This window comes from Chiloscyllium plagiosum, unplaced genomic scaffold (assembly GCF_037043375.1).
Source record: "Chiloscyllium plagiosum isolate Xiang-an unplaced genomic scaffold, Cpla_swu_hap1 HiC_scaffold_36, whole genome shotgun sequence".
In the NCBI taxonomy this organism is placed as follows: Eukaryota; Metazoa; Chordata; class Chondrichthyes; order Orectolobiformes; family Hemiscylliidae; genus Chiloscyllium; species Chiloscyllium plagiosum.
This window is the reverse complement of record NW_028270174.1, coordinates 9,953,026-9,967,086: the sequence shown is the minus strand read 5'-3', so window position 1 is coordinate 9,967,086 and position 14,061 is coordinate 9,953,026. Positions and strand designations below refer to the sequence as shown.

Below are 14,061 nucleotides of genomic sequence, written 5' to 3'. Positions count from 1 at the left end.
GCAACAAGCTGAAATTCTCATTCCCTTCTACCTTTCTTTCTTCCCCTTTGCACACTGGGCAAAGGTTAAAACAGCAGCTTGGGAAAAACAAAATGCCCTCAGCTCCTAAGAACTTGGCTGTATCACCCACAACTGCTGTGATGGCAAAAATACTATTCAACAGCTCATCAAAGAACAAATCACAAAGCTGAAGAGAGTTGAGACTATTCAGAGACAAAGTAAATTATGATTTTCCCTCCTTAACCTCGAATAAGAATTTCTCTTTCAATAGGTTGTAGTCATTTCTCCCGGAGTGCTTCAGAGGCTGCTGTTTTGCAGACAATATCAGTCAAGGTACTCCAGCAGAAATTAGAATTTCACAATAAATATAGCTTTGAGGAAATTAAACCCTCTTTATAATCCTAGATCAGGATTGGAATCATCAAAAGCTACTCTAAGCCCCAGATTTGATCGAAGTTTAACATTAGCACGTAACATTTCTTCCACAGCAGCTCCAATGATTGAAGTGATATCTCATGTCAATGCTTTTTCAGATACTTGTTCGGTGGCTTACCCATTCCACTGATGTACTTTTAATCTGTTCAGGTGCAGTGCAGCATTTGCACGCTTATGTACTGCAGTGTATTTTTTTCTTCTGTTGCACCATTGCTAATGTGTGAAACTCTCTGTTGCTTGCTAGTCCTGTGTGACTGTTATCTTCCATGGATCCAGCTTCCCTTTGTACATGTACCAGACAATGTTGTTGTGAAACGGAGCACTGATTTTCTGCAGTAATGCTTTTGCCACCTCTTCAACCTTCCGCTGCATAGCCAATTCCTCAGTGGTTGCCTGAAATGCTCCCCAGTTTAGTTGGGAACACATATAATAGAGAATGTCTTTATTTAGTTAGTCAAATCAATGAAGTGGCACTATGCCATGCAGTGGTGTGGGTATGTTAATTGTAGCCAACTCCATCTTCTCCTGAATCTCTCCTACTTTGAGTTACAGGGAGTGCTTTGAGCTTGTAAAGGAGCATTGACATTTTGTTATTTTACAGTCTGTGCTTCAGAGCCTGTGTGAAAGCAAGATGGTGAGATGATACAGTATTCCTTCCTTCAATTCCTGCCAATCTCTTTCAGTAAAATAAAACCAATGCCAGAGGTCTGAAACAAAAATAGAAATCATTGGAGAAACACAACTGGTCTGGCAACATCTATAGAGAGAAAGCAATTGTCCTGAAACATTTTCCACTGTGTAACTCCTGTTTAGTTACAGGACTTGTTTTATTTATGAACACCCCTTCAAGTATTTGCCACTGAAGCACACTTCCATGAGTTTCCTTTTAAGGAAATAAAATTTCTAAAAAAAAAGTCCTTTTGCCATCTTCAATAATATGTTCATTGTGCTCAATAGGACATCAGCTATGCTACCATTGAAAAGCAAAGCAAGGTTGAGACATAAAAGATCCCAACGGATAATGACAGGATGTTTCATCTTGTGGGGGAATCTAGAATGAGGGGTCATAGTTTAAAAATAAAGGAGTTTCCCATTTAAGACAGAGATGAGGAAACATTTTGTTTTCCTCAGAGGATTGAATGTCTTTGGGATTCCCTTCCTCAAAAGGCAGTGGATGCAAAATCTTGAAATATCTTTAAGTCAGAGGTAAATAGATAGATAATAACCAGAGGGATTATCAGGTATGTAGAGTTGAAGTTAAAATCAGATCAGTCATGATATTATTGAATGACAGAGAAGGCTTGAAAGGCAGAGTGCCCTACTCTAATTCCTTTTTCATCTGTTCATAAGATTCATAATCTCCTTCTCCAATAAATCATTAGTGACATCTTCTTCCACTCAGAACTGAAACTTCCAAGAGCATATTGCAACTCCAATATCCAAGGATTGTTGAGTGAAAATACTTGATATTGCAATCACCATCCTTGACAATGACAGCTACTATTCCACCATTGCCTTTGCAATTAGGCCAACATTGTTTCCTATTGAATATTTGATCAAAGTTTCAATTATAGCATTGATTTTGATTGCAATTTTAGTGCTGCAGTGTGGACTGATCAATTGAATAGCTTCTGGACTGGGAAAGCATTAGCAATTAAGCAGGCTGATTGATTAAAGCATCAGGACAGTGGGTGAACTGAAGAAGATAGCAAAGAAATTAAAACATACATTTTGTTCTCACACGACAGCATCTCAGATTGTGACGGTTTGACAGAATTGTAGCTCGGAGTGTAGGCAGATAAATCACTGTGCAAAGACAGACAGTCTGTAAAAAAGTTTAACTATTAACGGCAAATTATGCAAATAAATGTTTCAATGGATTATTCCCACAACAAAGGAAGAAATTTCCTGGTACTCGCCTACATATAAATAGGATATCTTATGGAATGCTTGATAGAAGTTAGCATTTTGATTGCGCCATCTTCCTCCTTCCAACATTGTTCTTTGGAAGCTAGCCTTGTATTAAGTGATTTTAAATCCCGAAGCTTTCCATACTCTCTATTCAACAGTCTACGTATCACAGTGACTGTAGTTGTGGTAATGTACTTAGTTGATTTGGTAGCTGCCAAATAAGTATTAGAAGTCTCTAATAATGTGACAATTATTTCCTTTTGTTTTACCATTATACATGTTGTACTTCGTGGAAATAAACATTTTTACAATATGGAAGCCCATAATGGGTCAATAGCCCTTGTCAAGAACTAATTCAGGCGCCATATAAAAATGTTCAATTTTGAATGACAATAGTTTTACTTGACAAGTTAAAATCAATTCTGTAAGCCTTTTATCAACACAAGGGTGTAGAATAGCAAATCACCTAATACTTTGGACAAAATGGGACTTCTATCTGATTCAAGAATTTCAAAAGAACTCATGAATTGTTCAAACTATTAGTAGTCAGATCCTTTAGTTCTTGAAATGTCAATACTCATTTTATCGAGATCAAGTTCAAATAGTGTCTCATGCAGCTCTTCATTACTAAGGCAAACTGTTATAGACAATTTCCGAAATAATCACCCAATATTTCCTCTACAAGTCTGCAGAGATAATACACAGATAGGCTTGAATACAAGGAGATATCTGATGGCAGAGATATAAAACACTTACATTGACAAATGGGTTTGATAGATAAGACCTTCAGTTAGGAGGTTAAAGGATGCCTTGTTAATTAGGTCAATAAAGCAGACTACTGAATATTTGAGTGGTGGCATGCACCCTTTGGGCTTACCCACTTTTCTCCATCACATTCTCAGGCCATGGTAAGCTTCTTAATTTTGCTAGACTTTTCGTTCCTCTCTCCCTGTGCTATCCTGCTGTAACCATTTACATTTCAACTGAACCCATGTTCTGATCATTTCACTTGTCGTATTACCATCCTTTTGACCTTCAATTGGCCTTTGACCCAATAAACTGTACTAACCTATCAGGGACATTCCCCTTGAATCTTCCAGCCTCTCAGGATTCCCAGCTCACCTTATTTCCTTGCTGTGTAAATGCATAAAAACCATTAGGTCTAGCATCTTCCACTTCTGATGGGTGATCAGGTATTTTAAACTTTCACTGTTTATCTCTGTTCCTTTTGGATTTCTTTCCCAAGGTGAAAAACAATTCTTCCACACACCTTAATCTCCAACAGGAATCTGGATTATTTCAATTTGGTAATCAAGCCACCCCAGGATCATTTCTGAAGTCGTCAGACTGGACTCAAAATATTCACTGTTTTTGTCTGCACAGATGCCAACACAGACCTGCTGCATTCCTCAAGCATTCTGTCTGTTTTACCCCAGGATCAATTGTGTTTACACCCTCAAGTAATGGAGTCCTTCAAAAGATCTTAATTGAACTCCACTTCTCAGCTGGTGAGAGTTTTACTCACATAAAGTGGACTTCTGGAATAATGTAGGATAAAGAGAAAAGTTCATATAGTGTTACCAGACCATCGAGCTGCTCTCTCATTAGAGAGACATAACTGGTGTTGGTTTAACCAGAAGGTCACCATGTCTAGCAGTGAAGCTGAGGAGAAGAATCCTTCATGGTAATCCCTGCCAGTGTTGGAATTGAATCCACACTGTTGTCACACTGCATTCCAAACCAGCCATCTAACCAACTGAACTAAACCAACTCCTAGTCCAGGATACTTCCCACTGACATTATTAACTAAGTATAAAGGAAGTGGAGAACTAGGTTCCATCTTCGGTCTGACTACCCTCCATTTTGGGGCCCCAATTCAGCTTCAAACTATTTGTGATTAAGAACAGCTCATGAACTACATTTAGACTTTGAAACTGAACCAAACTTCATAATTATTGTAAAGATGAAGGTCATTATTTCCTGCATCAGCAATGGAGCAAGATGAGGGAATGGAAGGGCTTAGACTGAGTAACTTAATATCATGGAAAAAATTTGTTTCTATGATCTGGATTTACAGTCCCTTAGGTTTACAGCCACAACCCTGTCTTTTCACACTTGGGGACGGAGCGTGGGCTTGGGACATCTTCCAGTTCGGAAAACCTGACTCATCAGAAAATGGTCTGGAAGCTTAATTTTGGGGTGGGAGAGGGCGCCTGGGTTCTCTGGGAATCAGGCTAGGTGACCCCAGAACAAATTAAAAAGCTGCTGGGCATGGGGGCCTGCTCCTTGGAAGATGAGCCTTAAACATTGTCACTATGTCAATGCACTAAGTGCAAAAACCATCAATAAGCATTACTTTCAAAATCCTTCCTCTTTTTATCCATCATGACTTACAAACATTTTATACAAGTACATAATTCCTCATATAAACAAGCATTTGAAATCATAATCACTTTCAAAAGAATGTATAATCACTTGGAGCTGTTAATTAAACTGACTTAGAAGGCACCTTACAGTGATAATGGAAGACTGTGAAATCAGTAATCGTAGCCTTTCGGGTTACTTCAGCTGACAGACTGAAATAGTAAATAATGATTTTGTTAACAGACATATTTTTCAAAGATTTAAAGGCCCAAATGGTTTAAGATGCCGAGACATCTTGACATCCCCCTTTGAAAGTGGTTTCTGACAATTCCCGTTGACTCTTGACAGTTCCAATTAGTTTCAACACCTTTTTGCATGCCTTGAAACCTAATTTTAGCAATCCCATAGGGATAGATACCTAACAATAATCTGAAAGGGAACCTGAGCTCTCCAAAATTTGCCCTGGACCATATCCAAAGGGATATCTTACCTCTTCAAAAAGGAGCTTTACCTTTTCAAACAAATCCTGTCCAGTTTTATAACTGCATGTTATGTTTCCTGGATCATCAAAATCAGATTTGAGAAAAGACATCTAGTGATTTCAATGGGTGGCTAGCACCATCATATATGTGTGCATGACATGTGACCTCCCTATATCCTGCCCCATGGTAATGGTAAGTGCTATGTTTGGGCGCAGGAGATCCATTTTTGGCCTCCTGTCATTGCAAGAATCCAGTCCATAGAGTCTAATTATTTAGATTTCTGCACCTATCAATGCCTCCACAGACTGACCTGGCTTCCCAAAAGGTTAGAAAACGACAGAAGTGGTCAAGACCAGAACATTGTATGGTTAAGGAGGAGGTAGATCTTGCTCTGGTGGCTAACAGGATCAAAGGATACGGGGAGGGCAGGATTGGAGTATGAAGCTTGATGACTAGCCATGATAGTAATGAGTCCAGAGTAAGCTCAAGGGGTCAAATGGCCTGCTCCCATCTTCTGTGTTTACATGGTTTCTCTCTCAATTGGGTGCAACAACCAATTTGTGGAAGACATGTTCTTGGAAAGGGCCAGGCAACAACCTCTCAATTTTTGTTAAACACCCAAGTAGCCTGAGATGCCATCACCTATCTTGCATACTAACATCAGGAAGTCTTTATGGCATTTACTTTAAAATTATGTAACAAATTATATTCCAATGATGATCACTCAAACTCAAGTATTGGGATAATTAATTAGTGAGCATAGATATTTCCTGAAGTTGTGATTAATCATTCAAATATAATGAGACCCACAGGACTGGAAGAGCAGACCCCCTACATTTCAAAGCTTTGTGTCTGGATGTTTAGAAAATTCCTAAGTCCTGATGCAATTCTGAAGAGAATACCTCTTAGCAAAGACTGGAGGGGAAGTAGAACATGATGCCCATCACACTGATTGTATTTTCTTTAAAATGGAAAACAAAGGGGAAAAAAAACAAATCTTGCTTCCAGATTGAAGGCACTACCTTGCCCAGCATCCTCAGGTACCTCATTAAGATGTGTTCCCAAAGTACCTTCACTGAGTAGATGTCTCATTTCAGCAATTTGTTTCACTAAGTTACATTCAGAGAAATTAACACTGCTGTCTATGTACACAATCAGTTTAGACTTTGCAATAACACTTCCAAATTCATGCACCTAAACCTGCACTAATTCTTGTTTGTCATTCTATTTCTATGTTTCTTTGCGGGGAGGCAACGGCAGAGTGTTATTATTAGATTATTTATCCAGAAACTCAGGTTCAAGTCCCACAGTGGCAGATGGTGGAATTTGAATTCAATGAGAAAAAAAAGAGATTAATTGTGACCATGAATCCATTGTTAATTGTCAGGAAAATCCCACCTGGATCACTAATGTCTTTTAGGTAAGGAAATCTGTCATCCTTACTGGTCTGGCCACGTGACTCCAGATCCACAGTGACATGGTAGACTCAACTGCTCTCTGGGCAATTTTTTTTAAGATTAGATTCCCTACAGTGTGGAAACAGGCCCTCGGCCCAACAGATCCACACCGACCCTCCAAAGAGTAACCCACCCAGACCCATTTCCCTCTGACTAATACACCTAACACTATGGGCAATTTAGAATGGCCAATTCACCTGACCTACATATCTTTGGACTGTGGGAGAAAACCGGAGCACCCGGAGGAAACCCAAGCAGACACAGAGAGAATGTGCAAATTTCACACAGACAGTTGCCAGAGGCCAGAATTAAACCTGGGTCCTTGGTGCGGAGGCAGCAGTGCTAACCACTAAGTCACCGTGCCGCCCATAATTCGGGATGGGCAACAAATGCTGGCCTAGCCAGTGATGCCCTCATCCCTTGAATGTTTCTCGCATGTCAGAAGATTAAGAGGAATGTGACTGAATGTTTTCATTGAGGATGAAGGTGGCCCTTGTGGCAATACTGCATCGTGTCCCTTTTGTTCATAGGCCAAGGTCCCAGATGCCGTTTGTGTTTGTAGTAAAGGGTGCCATGTTAATTATAATCAGTCACTTAGAAACTCATCAAAACAGTAATACACATTCTAAGGTATAAAGTAGACAATACAGTAAACCACCTGATTTCTATATGTGCAGTTTGCAGACACACAGTTACAACATTGTACACGCATAGTGAATGGAGTCCTTACACTCTGGAAGTCGTGGTATTCATATATAACAAAAAGAGATCCCCAAGACATAATTCTCATTCTTTAAGATATTTGAAGTAGCAGTCTAGGTTAACATAGAAAATAGATGCTGTAATAAGCCATTTGGCCCTTTGTGCCTGGACCATCATTCAATACGATCATGGATCATCATGCAATCTCAGTATCCCACTCCTGATTTCTCTCCATACCCCTTTATCCATTTAGTTGCAAGGGCCACATCCAACTCTCAATATATCTAATGAATTGGCCCCAACAACTTCCTGTGGGAGAGAATTCCATAGGTTCACAGCTCTGAGGAAGTAACAAAAAAGAGGATTGATGAGGTCAGAGCGGTAGATGTGATCTATATGGACTTCAGTAAGGCAATCAACAAGGTTCCCCATGAGAGACTGATTAGCAAGGTTAGATCTCACGGAATACAGGAAGAACTAGCCATTTGGATACAGAACTGGCTCAAAGGTAGAAGACAGAGGGTGGTGGTGGAGGGTTGTTTTTCAGACTGGTGGCCTGTGACCAGTGGAGTGCCACAAGGATCGGTGCTGGGTCCTCTACTTTTTGTCATTTACATAAATGATTTGGACGTGAGCATAAGAGGCACAGTTAGTAAGTTTGCAGATGACACCAAAATTGGAGGTGAAGAGGATTACCTCAGATTACAACAGGAACTTGACCAGATGATCCAATGGGCTGAGAAGTAGCAGATGGAATTTAATTCAGATAAAAGGAAGGTGCTGCATTTTGGGAAAACAAATCTTAGCAGGACTTATACACTTAATGGTAAGGTCCTAAAGAGTGTTGCTGAACAAAGGGACCTTAGAGTTCATATCTCCTTGAAAGTGAAGAAGTCACAGCTAGATAAAGTAGTGAAGGAGGCATTTGGTATGCTTCCTTTCGTTGATCAGAGTATTGAGTACAGGAGTTGGGAGGTCATGTTGCAGCTGTACAGGATGTTGGTTAGGCCACTGTTGGAATATTGCGTGCAATTCTGGTCTCCTTCCTATTGGAAAGATGTTGTGAAACTTGAAAGGGTTCAGAAAAGATTTACAAGGATGTTGCCAGAGTTGGGGGATTTGAGCTATAGGGAGAGGCTGAACAGGCTGGGGCTGTTTCCCCTGGAGCGTCGGAGGCTGAGGGGTGACCTTATACAGGTTTACAAAATTATGAGGGGCATGGATAGGGTAAATAGGCAAAGTCTTTTCCCTGGGGTCAGGGAGTCCATAACTAGAGGGTATCGGTTTAGGGTGAGAGGGGAAAGATATAAAAGAGACTCAGGGGCAACTTTTTCGCACAGAGGGTGGTATGTATATGGAATGAGCTGCCAGAGGATGTGGTGGAGGGCTGGTACAATAGCAAAATTTAAGAGGCATTTAGATGGGTATACGAATAGGAAGGGTTTGGAGGGATATGGGCCGGGTGCTGGCATGTGGGACTATATTGGGTTGGGATATCTGGTCAGCATGGACGGGTTGGACTAAAGGGTCTGTTTCCGTGCTGTACATCTCTATGACTCTATCTCAGTCCTGAATGGCTTACCCCTTATTCTTAGACTAGGACCCCTAATTCTGTACTTCAATATCGGGAATATTCTTCCCACATAGAGTCTGTCCACTCCCATCAGGATTTTATGCTTCCATGAGTTCCCTCCTCAATTCTTCTAAATTCCAGTGAATACAAGTCCAGTCGATCCAGTTTTTCCTCATATGTCAGTACTGCCATCCGGGGAATCAGTCTGGTGAACCATCGCTGGACTCCCTCAATAGCAAGAATGTCTTGTCTCAGACTAGGAGACTAAACCTGCACACAACCCTCAAGGTGTGGCCTCACCAAGGCCCTGTATAACTGCAGCAAGATATCCTTACTCTGATACTCAAATCCTCTCACGATGAAGGCCAGCATGCCAATAGCTTTCCTCACTGGCTGCTGCACCTGCATACCAACCTTCAGCAATTGTTCCACCATGACACCCAGGTCTCATTGCACCTCACCTTTTCCTAAACTGCTACCATTCCAATAATAATCTGCCTTCCTATTTTTACTACCAAAGTGGATCACCTCACATTTCTTCACAATATATTGCATTTGCCAAATATTTGCCCCTTCATGGCGATGCATTCACTTGCTCGGTGAAAAAGGTGTCACTTACTCACTTTTGTTTTTTTTGAAAATCATTTTCATAATTTTTAAAAAATTAATAATTTCATTCTTGATCCTCCCCTGTTGGGAACTGTTCTCCCTGTCCACACTAACAAGATCTTTCATGATTTTTCAAAATTTCAATCAAATCTCCTCTCCCAAGAAAATGGCCTCCAACTTATTTCCATCTTCATAACTAAAAATTATTCCTGAAGCCATTCTCAAATCTCCACTGCATACACCTCCAACACATTCACATCCTTCATAAAGTGTGGTATCCAGAACTGTACACCCTACGCTAGCTGATGTCTAACTAATGCCTTTGACAGGTTCAGTACAAACTTCCTGCTCTTGTAATTTGTGCCACCATTAATGAAGCCTGGATTACTAGATGCTTCACTGACTACTCTCTCCACCCATTTCCTTACATACACTTAGGTCTCTCTGCTCCTGCACATCCTTGAGAATAGTGGCCTTTGTTTTATACAGTCTGTTTTCTTTCAACCAAAAATACGTCACCTCACTTTACATTGAAATTCCAACAGAACCCAGAGAAAGGTGACTGGCCAAGATAGAATCCCTGGCCTTGTACTCAGATCCTGGCAGGATTTACTGACATTTTTAACCTCTCCTTACTACAATCTGAAGTCCCCATCTGCTTCAATATGCCACCATCATCCTCGTACTAAAGAAAACTCATGAAGCGCGCCTCAATGACTACCATTCAGTGGCTCTGGCCTCCATAATTATGAACTGCTTTGAGATGTTAGTCACGGCTCATATTAACTCTCGTCTCCCAGCCTGCCTTGAATCCCTGCAACTCACCTATCGTCTCAACAGGCCCATGGCAGATTCCATCTCCCTGTCCCCACACTTATCCCTGCAACATCTGGATAACAAAGACACCAATGTCAGGCTCCTACTTAGTGTTGAAGCCAGGGCTGTAGTTAATAAGTCCAACCAAACTAATGTCCTAATTCTGAGACCTAGGTCTCTTCTCCACCCTCTGTAACTGGATCCCTTACTTCCTGACCCACAGAGCACAGTGAAAATAGGCAACAGCACCTCCTCCACGCCAATTGTCAACACCAGTGCCCTACATGGCTGCATATTCAGCCTTTTACTGTCCTCCCTGTACACTTCCGTGTGGCTAAAGTTCATCCTAACTTCATCTACAACTCCACTGACGACACCATCATTGTAGATTGGATCTCAAACAATGACGTGACAGAATACAGGAAAGAGATAAAATGCTTGGTGACATGGTGTAAAGATAACAATCTCTCCCTCAATATCAGCAAAATGAAAAGATCACCAATAATCAGTTCTTATTCACCCACATTGATGCGACGGTCAAGAAAACACCCCAATGCCTCTACTACCTCAAGAGGCGAAGGAAATCAGGAACATCTGTGAAGATTCTTACCAGAGAGAATCTTTATAAATGCACTACAGAAAGCATTCTGTCCAGATGCATCATAGCTTGGTACAGCAACAACTCTGTCATTTCTTCCTTCCGGGCAGAGTGACGAACACAGTCTAGTCCATCATGCAAGCCAACCTTCCATCCATTGACTCCATCTATACTTCTCACTACTTCAGAAAGGCAGCCAACATCAAAGACCCTCCAACCTGTTATAATCTTTTTCAACCTATTCTGTTTTGCAGTAAATACAAAAGCTTAAATACATACTCCAGTAGATTCCAGAACAGCTTATTCCCCACTGCTATTAGATCGCCCAAATTTTAAATTTAATGTTGATCTTGTTCTTTGTGCACCTTCTCTGCTGCCATGTCATTGTGTTCCTCACTGTGTTCTATTACCATAATGCACTATGTATGGTATGCAAAACAAAAAACTTTTCACTGCACCCATATCCATGTGACAATAGAAAATCAAATCAAATTTTCTGCCACTTTTCTGCGCAACTTGTCAGTGTCCTTTTGAAGATCCCCAATTCTCCAAATTCCTAAGTGTCACTCATGTATCAATAAAATTAGGCATCCTGAGAATCCTCTTTCAGATCAACTTTCTTTACCCATCTTCCTTTTACAGCAAATATTTAAAGCTTCACTTTTCCAGATATTAGACTAATTTGCAGACTTTTTGTGTTAACATTTCCTATAGCTCTGATTCAGAAAACATATAGCAGAGACAAAAAAAACAGCTCAAAACAAAAATAAAGCAAGCACAAATATGTTTATTAGAATCAGCCTTTAAGAGCAGTTTTGATTTTTGAATTTTACAATGTGCTCCATCCCTCTGCATGATGTGACATACACAATTCCTTCAATATAATTTGAGTAGGATTAAGTGTGTTAATGAGCTTTTGTATATCCTTCTAGGAAACCTTAAAGACAGCTTTAAAGTTTTCTTGAAATCCTCTGTGGTTTTCCTGACTGTTGTTAAATCACTTCCAGAAAATTGTTACTTACTCCTTGGCATTTTATGTACAGTGGTTCCTACATGATAACTTGAAAAATATATTTATTACTGAATTGTCTATAGCTGTCAAATTACCTTTGATGTATCATAAGCGAAACTATTATTGGACAAATATATGAAAGAGATTTTTCATTATTATGTTCTCAGTGTATTCTGATTTATTTTCCCTGCAGACTAGACAGGGCTTTCAGGGATTCAATGGCAACACACTAACTTGGAGGCTTCACCACAAGGCTGAAGGAAGCATGCATCATCAACAGAAGCTAACAGCAGTTTGTTTCAATGTCCAATATAAGAGACTGAGTCAACGTTGGAACATATGGCAGCAAGAATCTTGGAAGAGGAACAGACTATACAGACACTTGAGCATATTCCACCATTTTCTGATGTGCTCTATAGCCTTACTATGATGCATAGATTGTTAGTGAACTTTGCTTAATCAATTAACAATCTATACATGATACATAAGGCTATAAAGCAGCATGCTCTTGGCTGTACAAGTTCTACAACTTTCTGACACTGTACAATCACATGACTACTGAGCTTTCAGTAATGAGAGACCATACCTCAAAAGGCTGAACTACACATTCATTCAACCCTATCTTGACCAAGTTAACCAACTTTTCCAAAGGTTCTTGTGGTGCAATGGGAGTGTTCTTACTTCTGGGCTCAAGTCCCACCTGCTCCAAAAGTTTGTCATAACATCCCTGAACAGATTGAAATAAAATATCCACCTACTTTTCCCAAGTGCCTAGATACAAACCAGCTTTTAAAAAAAAATGGAATTCTACCTCGAAAGCATCAATTAACTGAACAGCCAAAATCTTTTAGAGTGGGTAAGTTCCAGACATCATTGCTCGAGGTGTGAAGACATACATTCTGTTTGTACTCCTGAGTGGTCTGGCTCAAATATTAGAATTGAGTCTTTTTACTGGAGTTCTGTGCCAGAGTAAACAACTTATGTTTGTGCATCCTGCAGAACTATTTTATGTTGAAGTTCTTCTAACAAAAAAAGGAATATCTTGAGCTCTGGAGTTAGGGCTGATCTTCTAGTGTGGTTATGAGGGAGACCTGGACTGTCAGAGAACTGAGAAATCTTGAACTGTCATTCTGCCTTCTCTTGAATTCGGATATCTGTGTCCTGGCCAGTCTTTATCTGCTTGAGGCTACCATTCACAAGTACCTGTGGATGAACTGTGCTCAGAGGAAAGAGTATTAGATAATTAAGGCTCCATGATAATGACAAAACAATCTTCTTTAGAACTATCACACTGCTGTTTGCTGGGACTGGAGAAAGACTTGGCCAGTGTTTCCCACATTACGATTATGACAACACTTCAAACCTATTCCATTGACTGTAAAGCACTTTGGCAGAACCTCGGGTCATAAAATGTACTTTATAATTGCTAACTCTTTTAATCAATTATTGCAATTTTACAAAATCAGCTTTAATTTCATGGTTCCACAACTAGCATGCATTTGACCCTGTCAGAATGTTATCCATGTGAAGATCTTGGGACAGAAACAATTACACATTCAACAAAATGCATTTAGAACTGCACAACCTGTAAAACATGGAGCCTTAATTATCTAATACTCTCACCTTTGAGCACAGTTCATCCACAAGTACTTGTGAATGGTAGCCTCAAGCAGCTAAAATGTACAATGTGATATTCAATACATTACAGATATGATGAGAATATTTCTTTATCTTTGTACAGTAAGAACTTCAATGCAAGATCCCAATAATATGTTGGACTGTATACTTTTCACTATTATGGTAATATGTCTCCATTCATCTGCACTACCCTAAACGTTTGGGGTTATTGTAAGCTGCATTGTCAGCTCATAATCATAGTCCACAAGGACCTTTTAAGCTCCCTTACTCAAAGATGTTACAGAGTGGGTGGAAAGACTGTGCTGAATGTCATGGCGGAAGCCTGGAAGAGATTTTACATTCCAAAAGGCATGGTGCTGGATTTTGTTGAGTCAGACCTGTCCAGAGAAAGTCTGCTTCTTTAATGAGGGAATTATAAAACCACTGACTAAATCAACTGAAGATGTTATGAATTTGCATTATTA

General features: G+C 40.0%; 1 protein-coding gene across 2 annotated transcripts in view; it reads left to right on the top strand.

Moving 5' to 3' along the window:
- ccser1 (coiled-coil serine-rich protein 1) overlaps positions 1-13,805 on the top strand; it is a 1,301,473-nt gene extending 1,287,668 nt beyond the window's left edge. Inside the window, exon 10 of one of the 2 annotated variants that reach the window (XM_087979948.1) lies at positions 12,153-13,805. In XM_087979948.1, coding sequence (XP_087836074.1) covers positions 12,153-12,389 — 237 coding nt within the window. In that variant the 3' untranslated portion in view covers positions 12,390-13,805. The remainder of the gene's footprint in view (positions 1-12,152) is intronic. The other variant, XM_087979953.1, reaches the window with a different exon arrangement.
- Positions 13,806-14,061: the final 256 nt, after the last annotated feature.